This window comes from Poecilia mexicana, unplaced genomic scaffold (genome assembly GCF_051168715.1).
Source record: "Poecilia mexicana isolate PSO_F unplaced genomic scaffold, ASM5116871v1 scaffold_14, whole genome shotgun sequence".
Lineage (NCBI taxonomy): Eukaryota > Metazoa > Chordata > Actinopteri > Cyprinodontiformes > Poeciliidae > Poecilia > Poecilia mexicana.
Window position 1 is genome coordinate 26497823 of NW_028263383.1, and position 18514 is coordinate 26516336.

The 18514-nt window shown below is 37.9% G+C and overlaps 2 protein-coding genes across 4 annotated transcripts in view; both read left to right on the plus strand.

Annotated features, from left to right (window-relative positions):
• clip2 (CAP-GLY domain containing linker protein 2) overlaps window positions 1-11632 on the plus strand; it is a 32383-nt gene extending 20751 nt beyond the window's left edge. The window contains exons 9-18 of one of the 2 annotated variants that reach the window (XM_014998119.2): window positions 2395-2445; window positions 4593-4961; window positions 5093-5656; window positions 5745-5802; window positions 6399-6482; window positions 7387-7543; window positions 8520-8679; window positions 9368-9556; window positions 10544-10603; window positions 10854-11632. In XM_014998119.2, coding sequence (XP_014853605.2) covers window positions 2395-2445; window positions 4593-4961; window positions 5093-5656; window positions 5745-5802; window positions 6399-6482; window positions 7387-7543; window positions 8520-8679; window positions 9368-9556; window positions 10544-10603; window positions 10854-10865 — 1704 coding nt within the window. In that variant the 3' untranslated portion in view covers window positions 10866-11632. The remainder of the gene's footprint in view (window positions 1-2394; window positions 2446-4592; window positions 4962-5092; window positions 5657-5744; window positions 5803-6398; window positions 6483-7386; window positions 7544-8519; window positions 8680-9367; window positions 9557-10543; window positions 10604-10853) is intronic. The other variant, XM_014998120.2, reaches the window with a different exon arrangement.
• Window positions 11633-17223: 5591 nt separating this feature from the next.
• The window catches only part of gtf2ird1 (GTF2I repeat domain containing 1), a 35282-nt gene continuing 33991 nt past the window's right edge, over window positions 17224-18514 (plus strand). Inside the window, exon 1 of one of the 2 annotated variants that reach the window (XM_088012437.1) lies at window positions 17224-18122. The gene's annotated coding sequence lies outside the window, so the exon portion shown is untranslated. The remainder of the gene's footprint in view (window positions 18123-18514) is intronic. The other variant, XM_014998121.2, reaches the window with a different exon arrangement.

Here is an 18514-nt window from a genome sequence, read left to right on the forward strand (position 1 = left end):
ACACTGATATCACATTACCATTTGACAATTTTTTAATATGAAATATCCACTAAAATAAATATTATTACTAAAGAGTGAACATTTTTGTATTTCTTTTTTAAGGTTTTCTAAAAAGGAATGAACATTAAACATTATTTTGAACTAAAGATAAAATATATATATATATATCAAATATATGTTACTGGTAGTTTTGCTGTTAATGTTGTGGAAGTTCAGTGCAATTATTCCATGAAGAAACTGTTCAAACTGGAATTTGTTTTTATTTCAGCTTTTTTCTAAAATTAAAAAAAGAACATTAGCCGAGTCGTTGTGTTCCAGAAAGCCACCCTACCCCCACTCAACCGCACATACATTCAAATTAATAAAATTTTGCTTTTGTCCCTGAGTTTGTTTTTCTGCATGGAGGTTAAAGGTTAGTTAATTAAAGATCGCTGTTGACTAACTCTTTTATTTTTGGAATAATTATTAAGACGTTCAGAAGAAACCAACAGGACTTCTTTCATGTTAACATGTTGGTGTAGATCCAGTACATCCAGGACATGGCAACCCTAAACATTTGTCAGCTTTCCTTCTCGATACGTTTCTCGCAGTTTTTCCGTGGCACGGTTAAGAACTGACATCTAAAAATGCATTTCATAGATTCTCAAATACTGTCAAATATTAATGGCAAAGTTCTCACATCACTGAAGCCTTCAATTCATATTTTATTGTACTTCGTCAATGGAATCTTCAAACATTGAATGGTTAAAGAACTTTTATGTCTTTTGTATTAATCGGCTATAAAACAGAATGGAATCTGCAAAATGCTGACTTGATGAAATCCGATCTCGAACGAATCTTCAGCTTCACTCTGATCATCTGTTGCCGCTCCGCTGGGTTATTCCTCTCTGATCTGCATTCGTCTTTTTTCCCTTTCAGCCTTTTCTTTTCTCTTTCCTTTTTCTGTCTGTGTCTTTGTGTTTTTCCGTAGACTCAGACGAAATTGGAACATGCCCACATTCGTCAGCTTGAGCAGAGTCTGCTGCTCGAAAAATCGAGAGCAGAGGCGCTCCAGAAAGAATTAGAGAGGCGAAGGGTAAAAAGCATGAGCTGCCTGTGCTTACTGTCCTGTGGTGTTCTGCCTCTTTGTCAACAGCATTTAAAACAAGCTGCTCTGGTTGAAGTCATGTCCTGTCTGCCTTTGGTTTCCACATTTTAATTTAATCCTGAGGAATGCCGATTATAAACTTACAGAATATTAATTTAGACTGAGTTACCTGTGCAATATAGATATAATTAAAATATAATTTGCATTTTTTTGTCAACTCTACCTGCGTTGATCTTCGTCTGTGTTTCCAGTTACTGAAAAATATCTTAATACTGGTAACTAATCACTCCTACAATTGACTTAGTGACCAGTCATAATTGTTATACTTTTAGACTGTAGGAGGAAGCTGGAGTACCACGAGAAAACCTATTCATGCTTAAGGAGAGCATGTAAATGACCAACAATATGTTTCCAGCTATGCACCACTGTGCAGCCTAATAAAGTATTAACTCAGCTTAGCTTATTTCATCTGATTTTAGTTACGTTTTGCCTTAGCTTTGCTTATTTTAGCTTATTTAAGTTTAGTTTTTGCCTTAGCTCATTTTATTTTACATTAGATTACTTTGGCTTATCTTTATTTTTGTCTTGGCTTATTTTAGTTGACCTTAGTTTAGATTTGCTTTAGCTTATTTAATTTTATGATACTTTAGTTTATCTTAGTTTATGTTAGGTTAGGATATTTTAGTTTAGCATTATTTAGCTTATGTTAGTTTTGTATTGGGATATTTTAGCTTAGGTTATTTTATCTGAGTTTAATCTTTCCATAGCTTAGCTTATTTTAGTTTATAAGGTTGGGCTAAGGGAAAGGGGGTTTAGTTTTTATCAGCTTATTATTTTAAGATACTTTAGCTCAGCTTACTTTAACTTACCTTAGTTTAGTTTTTGCTTTATTTATGTCAGTTTGTTGTAAGTATCAGATCCCAGATTTGATCATTTCCTTTGTACTTTTGTAAAATAAAGCAGGAATCAAACAACTACTGATGCTAAAAAACAAAGTGACACAACAAGCAGGCAGACAGCTTCATTGTTTACTTTATGCCCACTCTCCAGGATGGATATCCTTTAGCTCCATATCCATGTTTGTGTGGTTCTGTAATTTTAAAGCTTGAAACGTTTGTGGATGATTGTGGGATAAATCATAGAGATCATTTCCATGATGTCGTGTGAAGAGCCTTTATTTGCTGCGTTGCACCTCCTAGTGAGAGTCCCATCAATAATAAACAGGGTGCCACTCTTTTTTGTTTTCCTTCAAGATTTTGAAGACAACTAATCATTCTGAAACATTTGATTACTGCTTCTGTCAACAGGGAAGACGCAGTCATGTTGCAGAATCCTTGAGGTTGAGCAACAGAACCAAGGTGAAAACAAAGATGCCATCTTGTTTTGGCTTTGATCCGCTGCTGAGCTGTCTCAACTCTCGACTTCAAATTGACTTCAGATGCTCTCGGCGACATTAACCTTGCATAGACTCTTCCGTTTTCTGGTTTCACACCTGTGTTTCTGCATCTGGATGCAGTTCAGGAGAATGTGTTTAAAACTCTGCAGCCGATTGTTTTTCCACACGGTTGTACTGTGTCGTGCAGCAGGTCTTTCTCCTCGATCTTCTTTTTGAATACAGATGCGTGTGTGTGTGCGTGTGTGTGTGTGTGTGGAATGTTTACAGAACTGACACTTTTTTCAGGTTTGTTGTTGGCTTCCTCACATTTGCTTGGCTGCTTTTAGATGATCAAACAGAAAATGGCCTTCTCTCATCTTCTGCTTCTTTGGACAGTGACACATTGATCATTTGGCTCATTTATACATTTTGGAAACGATGCATTGACTTTAACTTTAATATCTTTCAGCTTTTATTATCCTGCTGATACCATTACTTTGATGCTAGTCTCCTGAAATAAAGACAAAGTTCCCTAATGGCTATCAGGATAGAAACTATTTTATGCATCAGCAAGATTTGGCTCTAATAATAAAAAAGACTTAAATCTCACTTAATTATTGCTTTTATATTAATAGAGAGGAAATCTAGCTGCATAAATTGTTGCCTAGGATTATAAACCTACAGAAGATAATCACCTGGTCTGCTTTTAAGTGCCTCATTATTCATCGTTTTGGATCCCAGCCTGTAAATGGAGTCTTAATTAACCTTGCAAAGAACAGAATAATGTTACACAGCAGGGCAGCAAAGTCAGCAACAATCTTCTTCAGGAGACGGATAAACAAATCAACAGGGTTAAATGCTGGTTAAATATTGACCTGTTGTTTAATTGTACTTGCTTGGTCAGCTCGCAGGTTTGTACATTTGTGTTTCATCCAACCTACTTCAATTTCATGCCTGTAAACAAACAGTGTCGTAACAATCAACTTAACTGTTTTACGTATGTTTCTGTTTCACTTGGTAGATGGGTATTTGATTAATTTTGAAGTAAAATCTCTCAAGTCTTATAAAATATGTGGTAGAGCCACATAAGAAATGCTTCATGACAGCTCACCTTTTTTCGTATCCAAGTTTTGGGTGTAATACGGAGCTCCAGGGAGTTAGTGTCCAAAGTGGCATCAACATCAGCCAGACCATTGTGGATTACAATGATGACCAGATCCTCTGAGACTAAGGAATCGTTGGTCTGACCCTCAGAGACTATGAAAGATTTGGCATCAGCTGGACCATCACATACTGAAGAGGGATTGGTCTTACCTGGACTGAAAACATGGTGTCTGGAGCTTTAGAGACTCAAGAGGTGACTTCAGGAACCTTGGAGACTAAAGACATGATGCCTTTAATTTTGGAGACTGAAGACGTGATATCTGAAGCCTTGGAGACTGAATTGGTGTCAGCACTCTGACCCTCAGAGACTTCACAAGTGTTTGCATGAGCAAGACTATTGGAAACTGAAGATGCGCTGGTGTCACTCAGATATCCAGAGACTGAAGAGGTGTCAGCTAGACCCTAGGAGACTGAAGAGACATCTCCATTCACTTGATCCACCAACGGGGCTGTGGTGGTGGCTCTGGTTGCTCTGTGGAGGATAAACCAGGGAGCTGGACATTCAGACGTGGCTTAAAAGAGGGATTACTCTTCTGTGTATTTAGTTTGAGGAAAAACTTCAGGTCAGGGGGGCCCCAGCATTAAGACCTACCATCCTATAACTTTTAGTTGCATCTCTTCTCCAACTCCAACATGCCTGAATCAATTGATATGTTATAACGACAAAAAGCTAAATGGTGTTTTTAATTAATGGATGTGTTTGAATATGAGAGGGAGCCAAATGTTGACCAATCTGTCGCTGTCCACATATTTTATTTGTCATTTATATCCACTGCAATGCACTTTACTGCCTCAAGTCTTCAGCAGTTTCTCTTTTGATTTCCGTTGTCCTGAAGCCTGATCTCTGCTCGTTTCCTGGCTTAGATTTTCTTTGTTCTGCGGGTCGCAGTTTGAAGTTCTTCGTCTTCACCCTCTGAAAGGAAACGTCTCAGAACCAGTGACGGAAGTTGTTTTGTGTCTCATCAGCAAACCACCGTAGAAGAGCAGAGTCGCATCATGCAGCTGGAGGAGGAGCTCGCCCTCCGAAGGGCTGAGATCAAAGACCTCCAGGGTCAGCTCAGACGGGTCGACGCGAGCTCCCAGCAGGAGGCCCCGGGGACCGACGCCCCGCCGGAGACCGTCCTGCTGCGTGAGCAGCTGCTGACGGTGGGCCGCGAGCACCACAAGGAGAGCATCGAGCTCAAAGAAAAATACGAGACAGCGTTGGCAGCAAGCCAGCAGGAGGTGGAGTCTCTGAGGACGGTTGTGAAGAAACAGAGCGCTGAGATCGGCGAGATGAAGCAGAAAGTCCAACAAGCCACCAAGGAGAACATGGAAATGATGGACTCCTGGAAGGTACTCTCTTACTACTTGGTCTTCAGATTGTAGAGCTTAAGGTAGAACAGCGGCGACACTTCATTACTTATTACTTTAACGGCACTTTCTTGATTTCAGCCTAAATGTGACTTGTTTTGTGTTTTCCACAGACTAAGTTCGACATGTTGGTGACTGACCATCAACGATCCTTGGAGGAGCTGAAGGCATCGCTGAACAGAAGTCAGTCTGCTCCACAAGGCCAGGAGCAGGACGCCCAGGAGCTGAGGACCACTCTGGAGAGCCTAAAGATGGAGCATCAGCTGGAGGTGGAGAACTTGAAGGCCAAACACAAGATCGAAGCCGCCATTCTGATCAAGGAGCGCGAGGATCTCTGCAATCGCCTTCAGGAGGCCAGAGACCAGCTGAATGAAGGCAGGTCTGACATGGAGGCTCAGAGCAGCAAGGCGGCGCTGAGCGAGGCCTCCCAGAAGCTGCAGAGGGCGGAGGCCAGGCTGGCAGAGATGGAGGTGCTCCGGGTGGAGCGGGACAAAACAACGACAGAGCTTCGAGACAGACTGGAGCTGTCAGAGAAGAAGATGACGGACTACCAGGCCCTGCAGAAGGCCCAGGCTGAGAGCCAGGAGGAGATCCAGAAGCTGGAGGAGAAACTGAGGGTGACGGCAAACCAGCTGCAGGCTGTGCAGGCAGACCACTTTAAACCTCACGACGCAAACGTAAGCAGCTGAGGAGAAGATCTGAGCTCACCGTTACTCTGCTTTACCCTCATGTGGAATGTTTTTACAGCTCTTTGTTCTGTTTCAGATGATAGAAGATAATGAAATATCAGATGAGAAGAAGAAGCTGAAACAGAATATTGAAGGTATTTATATCCATTTAGTAGCAGGTTATCTTCTGCACATAATCATTTGCTTGATGGCACTTGTTAGATTGGGAATGATCTTTTAAAGTATTGCATGTATGAAAACAGTCGCAATCTTGATAGCACAGACAAAACTGATTTGCATTGCAGGCGCAATTAATTTTGCATGTCTGCCTTTATGAATATGCAGAACATATGCTGATTATCAGTAAGTGCAAAATACTGGGAGGAGTATATAGAGATGTAATGACTGCAATGCGATTTCTTAAGCCTGAACCAGATTGCAGGAGCTGTGTTTGCATCTATGTTTAGCACGTTTAAAAAGCAGGCACAAGCTGATACGCAACAGTTTCTACAGTCACTGTGGCAAGAATGAGGGATGGATGTAATGACAGAAGATGTTTGTGTCAAAATATTTGGAACATTTAAAAAATAAAAGTATTTTTAAAATATGTGCCAATTTTGAGTTGGCCAGAAAAAAATGCTGCAGTTTATATTTGTCTGCTGCACATTCAACAAATTTTGAGGCCAAAGATGATTGCTTAAGACATATTAACTAACAGGATTTATGCAATTAATGTTTTTTTTCTCTTCAGAAACAATGGAGAAGTTGATGAAAAGGGAAAAAGAAGTTCTCACACTCTCCTCCCAGGTCGAAGCTCTGAAAACACAGATTGGAGGTAAAAGTTGTTGAGCTCTGATGGTCTTCATTCTTATACACATCATACACAGATGCTACATTTCAGTTAAAGTAAGAACTTTAACATATTTTGTAAAAATTTTAATTTATTTTATTTTCTTGTTTAGAATTTGAAATGATATTTAATTTTACTCAAACACATTTACAAATAAAAAACCAGAATATCATGAAAAAGTTCAATATATTTTGGGTTTGCATAATCTGTTAGTCATAATCGTCAAAATTGCAAGAAATAAAGGCTTGGAATATTTGACTCTCTGTGTAATGATGAATCTGTATGAGATGAGCTTCATCTCCTGAAAATGGTAACACCGTTTTAACACCGGCAGAGTTCACGCTGCGGTTCTTTGCTTCTTCGCGGTTTCTTTCTTTTGATCTTTTCAGAATAATGTTTTGAACAGATCTGTGACATCAAACAGACTCGAAATGTGCTCGACCCAGCTCGGATAATCAGACTGACACCCTCGGAAGAATGAATCATAAATCATTTATGGAGGAAAAAAACAGATTTTAAGCTGTCTCTTAAAGCATAAAATTCATTTTTATTGTTTTAATATTCATTTTAGAGTCTAAAGTTCATGGTGGGACAAACAGGAGGAAACTTCATTACTTCTGACTTCAGGTTAGAAGTCAGATGTAATGGAAATAATGGTGAAAAATAGCTTTTTGATTGAGGTTCTGACACATACTTAGCAGATGGATTTAAACATAAGCCAACATATTACTCCTCTTTGGAAAACGTTGTCTTCATGAGATAAAGGTGAAGGGATCATTGTCCTAAGGAAAAAAAGACTTGGCTTGTTCTATTTTATTTTCTGGCTAACAGAAATACCTCATTGCATCAAGTTCTCATTAAGTATAACTTTATTTTCCTTCTCCATTAGCTCTGGAAAGTAAAGTTCGCTCTGGGGAAAAGAAATTGGAAGCTGTAGCCAAGGAGAAGATGCGTGTGGAGGCGGAGCTAGAAGCCATGACCAAGAAGTCCCATGATGCATCAGGGCAGCTGGTCAGCATCAGCCAGGAGCTGCTGAAGAAAGAAAGGTAGCTGCTGGATTGATTTTTCAATCTCCTCCAGGACTCACTGAATAACTGACGAGAAAAATCAGCAGAACGGTATGAGGAGGAAAAAATGTTTCACCATCAGGCTGATAAAGACGACTCACTTGGAAACAACAGATAATTTCTTGATTTTATTGTGTTTATTGTGACCCAGTGACAGGTCTTCTGATTTAAAGCAACATTTTCTCATAAAGGAAATTAACTCTGTGGACAATAAAACTCACCAGAATGGTTTTAAAAGAGTGATGGGCAGTAATAACCTTTAAAGCAACTGAAAGAAGCTGCTGGTTTTGTTTTTGTAACCATATTTCGGTATATCTTTTAGCTGCAGTATAGAAACTTGTACCATAATTATATATTATTTTGAATAACAATATTATTTCAGTAATCAATTAATTCCTTATGTGTTAACTATTCAATTATTTTTTCTAATTTCTACTATCTTTCTACTATTTTTTCTTATACCTAATAAAAACAAGACAATTAAGATCAGAATATTACATCAGACCTGTAAAAATCATTTTTAATACAGAAGTGGACTTCCCTGCTGAGAGGTTATTTTCAACTCATACTTTTAATCAGACAAATGAGCTTCATTGAAATGCATATTTAATTTATTGAATACAGCTGCTCAGTTCAGATTTATTTTATTTGAAATTTTAAAAAAATTCTAAATCTTGATTTGTTTTGTTTTTTTGCCTCAAAAATAAAATGGAGACAGAGCACATGTAGAAAATCATTATCTTCTTACATTAATACTAATAATTTTATCCTGAAAATGAGCACAGTTTGCATTAGACTTAAAGTGGTTTTAAATTGCAGAAATATGTGGATGTGTTGCCTGAATAGGACTTTTATCATCTTTGGCATTGAAAATAGTTTTAAATCCAATTAATAATGACGTTTTTGTAATACAGTTGCTGTTTTGTGAATTGCAATGTTTTTGTCTTTGCTCCAGGAGTCTGAATGAACTGCGGGTGTTGCTCCTGGAGTCCCACCGCCACTCTCGGGACGTGGAGAAAGACCTGAGCCGAGAGGTGCACAAGGCTGAGTGGAAGGTCAAGGAGCAGAAACTTCAGGACGACATAAAAACCCTGAGAGAAAAATTGCTTCTGCTGGTGAGAACAAACAATGGCTCTGATTTAATATCACACTAATTGAATTGAATCGGAATGACTCCAAAAGCACCAGTAATATTTTTTTATTTTTATATCTACGGTTGGAATCTGTTTTTGTCTTCAATACATTTTTCAGAAACATAAACATCCCATAGAACAAAATGTGTCCATCCTCTTTTTTCAAAACTTTATTTTTTTCTTAATTTAAAAATGTGTGCTGCATTAAATATTAAATAAATAGAAGATGCCTGTTAAGAAATATTAAAAGCCTGTAAGATGATTAATAAATGTTCTTTGTTGTACTTTCGAGCAAACACAAAGAAAAAACACAAAATTTTACCAAGTTTTTTTACAGTCTAATTTCTAGTGCAAGTATATTAGCACACTTAAAATAAGAGTGTTATTTATCAACTATATTTCAGTCAATTATTATTCATTGTGGATACCTAACGTACAGAGATGGAGGTTTAAAAGAGCAACAAATGGACATTTTTACCACAGTAATAATTATGTCTCCTACCACGTTATAGTTGGAATTTAAAAAGATGTAGTAAAATATCAAAATTAGTAACTATAAAACAGAAACGATCAGTTATTCTTGGATTTTGGGTTCCAGTAATCTCTCACACTCTGTATCCAGGAGCTTTGCTGCTGTTAATAATTCGCCTCGTCTGCGTTTGTGTTTCAGGGAAGGGAGCGGTCCTCTCCTGACCACCGGCGGTACTCCATGCTCGACCCGTCAGCTCTGGACTCGGAGGTTAACCGCCTGCGCCAGCGGCTGCTCAACACCGAAGACGCCCTGAGGAACGCCTTGGAGCACAACCAGCAAGTCGACCAGCTTGTCCAGGCCATGCGAAGACATCCAGATAAGAGCCAGGTGAAAATGGTTTAGAAAGGAGTTTGCATGGTCTTTGAAGAAGCTTCATCGATATTAAAAGCTGGAGAGTGGATTTGCTTGTTGTCAGTTGGGGGAATTTGAGTGGGAAGCAAAGCTAGTTAAAACATCTGCAAAAATCATCCACATTCTGACTGTTTTTTTTTTTCCTATTTAAATAAATAGGAAAGTAGACCAGAACATGTGCATTAACATCTTGTGAAAGAAGACACTTTTTTCAGAAAAAACTGTGAAATGAACCAGCACATCAGTCTAAACATAACATGTTCATAATAGAACATGGTGGGGGCAGCGTCATGCGAATCTTTTTCTCCAGCAGGGAGAAAAAGACGTTTTGTTGTTGACGTGCCATCCAGAAACCACATGCTGGATTGTTGTTGGTTGTACAGGAAGCTCCATTAGTGCTTTTCAAAGACGTATAGACGTATATATGCGCAACTGTTTGCATCCATTCTCATGTATGACTGTAAATGTTGGGGGGGGGCATGGCCAGCAGTAGAAGTATGATGGGCTATTTTTATACTTCAAACACCAAATGTACCTTAATATGTACAGTTGGAGCTGTTCTAGATCTACCATAGAAGCTAACATCCACACGTCCTTATTTTGGCTCTTTGGGGGTTGTAGCCTATCACTACCAATGAAAATGAGTGGCACTCCTAGTTTAATTTGCTTTGTAAATGCCAGACAATATCATGTCATGTAGCATTGCTTCCCAAAGTGCATTTTCATTCAAATATCTGTGAATAATTCAGAGTTAAATTCCACAGACAAATCCTTGATTACTGAACCGCGAATTGCCAGGGGTCCTCTGTAATGTCCTTTCCAGGCAGATTAATTAAAATTTACTCAAATATATCTGAAGTCATGGATGTTCACAGGGCTCTGGATATTTGAATGTTCTGGTCAGACATTTGTCTACATGTATCATCTCTGTTTTGTTTTTTTTTTGTTTGTTTGGTTTTTCAGGTTCTCGGTGCAAATTCGGCGAATGGAATTCATCACCAGGAATCAGACAGCACTCAAGAGGTTGTTGTTGTTTTCTACTGACATGTTCTTAATTAAAAATAAATAAATAAAACTCCATCTCTCCCACCCTGGATAACAGATAAATTAAATCAAAATCAAAAACAAACAGGAGAGGGCAGTAAACATACATGAAGGGAGTCATTGACAAACCCATAAATATTATGTCTGTTACTCAATACCTATATCAGGAAGTAGACGTGTTTTTGCTCTCTTCTTGCTGAAGCCAAATGCTTTCGACCTTCTTTTCTAGGAACAACACTGATGGGGGCAGCAGCGACGATGGGGCGGGCGACTCCACCGTGAACCCAGACTGACGTTGGAACCTTCAGACGGGAGCAGAGCGTCTCCCGATGCTGCGTCAAATGCCTGAAAAACATTTCCGTTTACAGTCAATGAATACCAAAACAGTGAATTTATATGTTGTTGCAGAATGCACCTAATAGCCAATCACGAAGATCACTTAAAGTACTATAAAGTATGGGACATGAAGAGATATTATCAGTGAAATAACTGCTGAGAACTCAAGAGAATGGCAGCTTTGGATGCTTTACAGTAGTTAGGAAGCTTCGTTCGACAAGTCAGCGAACTCCTATTTTGAAGGAAGAGTTCGTGAAGAGCTATTGGACTGACTCTTGGTCGCTTTCTTTGTTTTATTTATTGCTGTTATTTTTGACATTTTGCTCTCTAATAATCCTCTGTACCGCTCGAAGAAACACCAGAATTCCGACGTTTCTGTTAGATTCTGACCCAATTTGATGTCACCGAACTGTAAAGGTCAAAACTCCCTCTGTAACGCACACAAGCAACAGAAATGTCATCTCTTTTTAATCCCTTCATGATTGTAGTCAGGTTGTATGCATTGTATGAATTTTAGATTTCCCTTTTATAACATCACCATGAATGAACCAAGTGTGGCCCAAATAGAACAGAACAGAATTTGCAGCGTATCCTTAAGATCAGTCGCAACAAAAGTGCAGAAACCAACCAACAAGTCACTCTAACCTAAATAAACAGAGTTACCAGGAGCAACTATGTGTCTTAATATAAACGTTCTATGCCTTTTCAATCCTTTTAGTGCATTATTATGAAACAACAACACAGCAGTGGAAAGCATCAGTATGCTAGCAGTTTTCTGATATAAACCCACTGGCAACCGAAGTGAAACACCACAGTGGAGTGATCTGATGTGGACCGGAGTTAATGCACATGTAGACCAGCGGTGGGAGAATCGGTAGAACCAGCACCAGAGGAGTTTTCATCTGAACTGAAGGACTTGTGTAAAATCAGACACATAGTGAGACTAAGACACCATGACTACATTCACACATAAACAAGCCATATCCGACTTTTTCACTGCAGCCTGAGCGACCCATTTCCAATCTTTTCATCCCCCAAAATATCAGATTTGTGCCACTTCCACATGTGGTACTAAATCAGAGACGTGTCTGATTGTTTTCAACTCGTCTGCAATCTGAACGGTCATGTTGCATTTCATCCAGCTTTTACGTCATTGACACCTGTTGTAATTCTGCACCAGATTATGATGAAGGCCCCTGGCTTTTATTTTGATAGTCCACTTCCAGCTATGAGCAAATGCATTTGCATATTTGCTAAATATTTTTGGTCTGTACTAAATATTTAATTTTAAGCTAGATATTTAGCTCAATAACAAAATATTTAGCTTGATAAATAAATATTTAGCTCACTAACTAAATATTTAGCTTGAAACAACATCTTTAACTTGCTAACTAAATATGTAGCTTCAAACTAAATATGTAGCTTCAAACTAAATATGTAGCTTGCTAACTAGATATTTAGCTCACTAAGTAAATATTTAGGTAGAAGTAAAATATTTAGGTCACTATGTAAATATTGAGGTTATTGTTAATGGGCTCAATATTTAGCTCATTAACTAAATATTTAATTCACTAAGTAATTATTAAGCTTGCTAAATAATATATTTAGCTTAAAACTAAATATTTAGCTCACTAACGAGATATTTAGAGTGAAGCTAAATTTGTAGCTTAAAAGTAAATATAATTATTTACTTATATTACCTAAATATTTAGCTCACTAACTAGATATTTAGTTTAGTTTTGGAAACTAAATATTTAGCTTGCTTGCTACATTTTGAAGTTAGTATTTGTACATGAATAAATAACTTGGTGTAAATTTGAACCCTGATTTTTCCCCCCTCTATGCCAGGCTAAATGACCTAAACTATTGCTGTTTATTTTTGACTGTGACTCTTCAAACAGCCCTGCATAGGATCCACTGGCCCATCAGCAGGTTTCCAATAAAACCACAGCAGAAGCAGCTCACTTCCCCTAACCCTGAATCACTGGACTGGTCACCACTACTGCCATCGTGTCTTCAGAGATAAATGTTGGTTGTGTATTCCATTGAATGGCACTCAGTACTACCTATCTACTAATATTGTAAAGAGAGACATGGACATTATTCTTGGTATTATGGTCTGGGAAGCCACAAGGAGCCAGGTTCTTCCATCTTTCTTCTCAGCTTCAGATCCAGTGAGGATTTTCTGGATCTTAAGGGTCCAGCTACATGAACTGGAGCTGCAGCAATGACTGTATGACTCTGATTTGTATCAAATTATTTCTTAAATTTGCCCCACTCACATCCGTGAGCTCGTGCTGCCAACTCTGTTATCCATGTGATCAGATATTGTAATCATTGCTTTATGGTCACATGAACTTTCCACTGGTCAATTTCCCACCACTCTCTGTGGTTACCTGGCTCTTTATGTCAGTGGCTGTACATAGTTAGAGAAACTGCAACTTGACTGAAATGCAGTTATGATTGTGAAAAAGTATCCTGGCTTTGCTTCTTTCGTCACATTTGAATGTTTCAAACCATCAAAAACCAATTTCAATATCAGACGGAGATATCTCAGGTGTACCCTGCCTTTTGCCCACAAAGCTGACATCGGTGGAATTTTTGAAAGTGTGTGCTGTTTTACATCTTACTAACGCAGTATTTCAGAAAAAGAAGATTATGCTAACTTGGGGGTGGAAGTAGTTTGATGGTCTGGAACCATCAAACTAGACAGCCAACTGTAATTGATTAACTGCATAAGTTTTGCTCCTTAAAAGAAAATCCCAAAGGAAAATGTCCAGCTATTGGTTACCCATATAAAGGATCCAAAGTACACCAGCAAGTCCACCTCTGAATGTCTCAAAAAAACTTTTTGAGTGGAATAGTAAAAGTCTAGACTTTTAACTCCAATTTAGATGTTGTACCAAGACCTTAAACAATTCATCGATGCTCTAAAACTGTCCATTGGAACGGAACTGAAAATTATTTGTGAAGTATTTGCCTGTTCTCTTAAGTTTTTTGTAGAGCATGTCTAAAATATTTAATAGAAGTTGAAACTCTGGAAGCTGAAATACCTCAGCACAATGCTACTAGACTTCCTTTCAGCTGGCGTTAACAGAGCAGCCAATCTAGGAGCACCATTAATGTTCCTTGGCGCTGATTGTCTGTACCGCCATGAACTGAGATAAGGAAAACATTTGATGTTAGATCCTGCTGTAGTGCTATGATGCCTTCCATTGTGCACATTTAAGTATATTTGGTGTCCGAACTAGAAGCAGTTGTAAATGTTTTTAGAGGGGATTTTCAGTATTTGCAAATTGCAGTCATAATGTCCATACCTGGGGGCCCATTTTAAATTCAAAAACATTTTAGTGTGACAAAAAAAGCAAAAACTGAAAAAATGTCTAACTTTGGGAATACTTTTTCGCAGCTGGGCACCTCTGCAGCATTGATATGATAAAAAAAAAACTGTGTTGAATAACTACACTATATCTTCCCTTGTTATACTATTTTCAGGTGGTTGCTAAAGGATACTTTTGAATTTGTCCTTAAAATCAAACTTGCTTGAACTTTGGATGCAAACAATGAATCGACTTATGATTAATTGTCATAAATCTAATAAACCATTAAATGTAGATTAATGGGTTATTAGATTAGGATTAGTTCCACCCAATTAACTAATAATGTCCACTTAGACCTTATTTCACTGTTGCAGTGTGGCCGCCATCCAAAAGAGGGCGCCACTGGTCGTTCTGGAACCAGAATTAAAGATGGCGGGGTATTCCTGTACAGGAAGAAAGAAACGGCCCAGACGGTGTCTGGTGTGAGAATCAAGGATTATGTGGCTCTTTTTTGTTACAAGACAAAACTCGGGTTTTTCAGAAAGTTCCCGCTTATCAAGTAATCGTTAGTTGATCGATAAGAACAATTAACTTGAGATTAACTAATTAATCGATAACTTGCATCCCTAGCTTGGACCGAAGGTGGGTGATTATTATGCTGGAAAGCCTACAGAAGAGGGCCGTCCTTCTAAAAACACTAATTAGTGCAGACAGTTATACTTAATTTACTGTGGACTCTATCAGCACAGATCTCATCCATTTGGTAATTCATGATGTTTTGTTAAAATGACAGCCAACATGAGCCCTTTCTTTTGCTGTATTATTAGAAGTATACCTGCAGTGCTTGACTGATCCCTGAAGGGCTGTCACACAAGCTGAAACCCTAACAAACAAACAGATGTGTGATGCTGAAACTCACCCAGCCTCTGATCGTTATACGAGGCTCTTGTTTGGTGCTTATGCTGTAAAGTCTTCCAGAATTTGATTTATCTAAGTCTCATCTGAAGCAGGAGTTTGTTTTGTGGGTTTGCTGAAGACATGAACTCATCATTCAAGGCAACATAAAGTTTCCACTGGATGCATTTGTATTTGGCCTCCTCCGCTTGGACCCTTTGGATTATTGCTGCAACGGTTTTGGAGATTCAGTCATTAAATATTAACAATGTGGCTGAGAGTCTGTCAGTTTTGTGTGCTTGTTTTTGAGCTCTGGGTTATTACTTACACAGCTCAATCTGGTTTTTGCTGATTTTGAGCAAATGAAACAATATTCAGAGAAATCAGTTATTTATTCCTTCCACCGCTTATGAAACTGAACTTGTGCTGCAGATCTTTAATCCAAATCTGAGTTTATTAATATTATCCTCAAATGTGTTTTCCTGGTGGTAAAGTTAAAGCACCCAATAAGAGGATGTTTATTTTTCATTTCATTTCCTGGAGGCAATTCAAGCCTCCTGGTATCACTTTTATTTGTTGGCCTTGGCAAAATGTCAGCTCTTATCTATGTGTCCTAGTTTTTAAAATTTGAGGGCAAATTAGCAACATTTAAGCAGTTTATGCTTTGACCAAAAAAAAAAAAAAAAAAAAAAAAAAAAACAAGCAGCAGGCAAGGCAAATGTCCCAAAACAATATGTAAAGAATAAAATAAGGTTTATTATGAGTAAAGTTTATTGATGGGTAATACCACAGCAGTAGATTTTCTTGTGGAACAATTTCTATTTCTTTCCATTAACTTTACTGTACATTAAAAGCCAGATTGTGTTCATCCCAGCCACTCAGAACAGATGCTAGTCCTAAAAATAATTTAAAAACTCCACGGCTACCCCATTATGCAATCAATGCAGTGGTGTATTCAGTCGTACTGTTCCCCTCTTCATTTTTGTCACTCTTGTCTAAGACTTGCATGTAGTGTATTATTGTTAGTAAGTACTTTCAATCTGCAATGGGATTTTGACATCCAATCTTCAAAAAGGGTGTTTCTAATTTTTTAGAAGAGGAAAACATTTAAGAAAAACATGTTTTGGAAGCGCTCTATAGTGAGGGGATTGGATTTGACTTTAATATTTTAAATATGGAAACAGCAGCTCTTAAATTCATAGTAACTCCATCCTGATTAGCTTCAGGATGGAGTTATTAGAAATAGATTAGTGGGACAAGGAGGGCTTCCAGGATTCAAAACTTATCATGGGGGAGAAATTATCATTAAGATGTGCACATATTTTGAATGTTCAAAAACACATTTATTTTCATTTCAACACAAGAATTCTAGCCGATTGTGAACAGTTAATACATGTTTTATACATGTAGTATTGTAAATAATGTTACTTTCGGAGTGCAAAATATGTAAACTATAGTAAACATTTAGATTAGAACATGACAACCGATGATGGTGATAACTGAGCTAAAATGACTCGCAGTAGAAGTGGGAAGACGATAATAATGGATTAGGGAGTACAGAAAGGTCAGGTAGCAGTGATTAAATAACTGGAGAAAAGTGTGAAACAACAAACCTATTGTTTCAATCAAAAAATCAAAATTTATGGAATAGTGCAAACATGGATGAGTTTATTTAGAAATTTATGGGAGGCACTGATCTTGACAAATTGTTAGAACTTTCAGAATTCATCTTTATATTAAAAGTGCGGCTCACATTTCTCAAAAACTACTGCAGACTAGAAGAAAATGAGCTGCTACTGTAAACCGCAATAGTAGCAGGTAGAGAGCAGAAAAGATGAGCTCTCTTGAGGGAAACAAAATGCAACATGGACCTTGGAGTAAACAAAGACAAACATGTGCTTTTTGGTCTGTTGTGAAGAACAACACACATGAAAATAATTACTTTTAAATTAAAAGTGTTATGTTAACCTTTACTTTTATAGTAGGGAACATATAATAAAAACCTAGCTATAAATTCCTGATGGATGGATTAGAGAAGAAATAAAAAATCCAGGTAACTATAGGTCCAAGGTATTAAATTTGAAAAAGAAATCAACTCTGTCTGCTTATTTGTTTATTCCCTGTAGAAATAATTCTTAATTTAATATTTTTCTTTTTAAAAATGTAAATAAACAAATAAATACTCTTGTCGTTGTTTGTAATCATTAATTAGATCAGAAAATGTAATTATAAAAACCTCCAGAAACAGGCCCAAGATAATTCTGATTTAAAGCCTGCCAAGAATTAGGATTTTTTTTAAATTTTACTAATAGAAAAAAACAAACAAACAAAAAAACAACTCTCATTTAAGATTTAACTTTTGTTGTGCCCTTAAAATAATAATAATAAAAAAAAAAACACCTGAAATTGAAATTGTAGCACAAATGAAAATCCACATTGTGAGTTATCTTTTGGGGCCCCGAGCTGGGGCCGTCCCTGTCGGATCAGGGATTTCCTAAAGCAGAACAGAGTTTATGAACTGGATGGCATGATTTTAAAATAAATACATCTTTACACGAGTGAATATTTGTTCCCTATGCTCCCTTGCTTGTGTCCAGAGGTTGACCCGTTAATCCTGTATGTAAATCGCAGCCAATGGATGCTGCTGTTGAGCTGGGCTGGGATTAGCAGGAGACGAATGAGTTTCAATTTTACTGGATTACAGAACAAAGAAAAAGGGGAAAGGGACACCCTGCTCTGTTAAGGGGCATAAACAAGAAACAAACTCAGAAAATAAGACAGAAAAACACTCGGCTGCAGGAGTCGAAGCCGTTGTCAGGAGAGTGATGCGGATTACGGTGTTTTAGCGGACATTGTTGGATGGGAATTGCGGCTGTTTCTGATGGATTAAAACGGGGGAATAAACCGGGATTGACAGCAGCAACAAGGCTATTTAATCGCTAATTAAGGTGAGATTTTACTGCTCTCTTTTAATAATTCTAATCGTGTTGGTTTATTAATTTAGTATAGTGTGGTTTTTTTAGTGACAGCGCGGTGAAAATATACGGATTATAACCTAATTTCTGGACTGGGGGAGGAGATGAAAGGCTAGCGTTAGCAAGCAGGCTAACGACTTGGAGCTAGCTGGTTAGTTAGCTTAGCGTCTGTTTTTGACCGTTAAACGACCCAAAACGGTCACTGAAACTAAGTTTAAAGACTTTATAACGAGTTTTGAGCTATTTCTTTTTGAGTAAATTGCTAGACTCTGTTTTTGAAACGCGCAAGCAGCCCCTGTCTGCCTGTGAATTATTCTGGCTATCACTGACACGAAGGTTACCCAGCTAACAACAAAGCCAGCTGG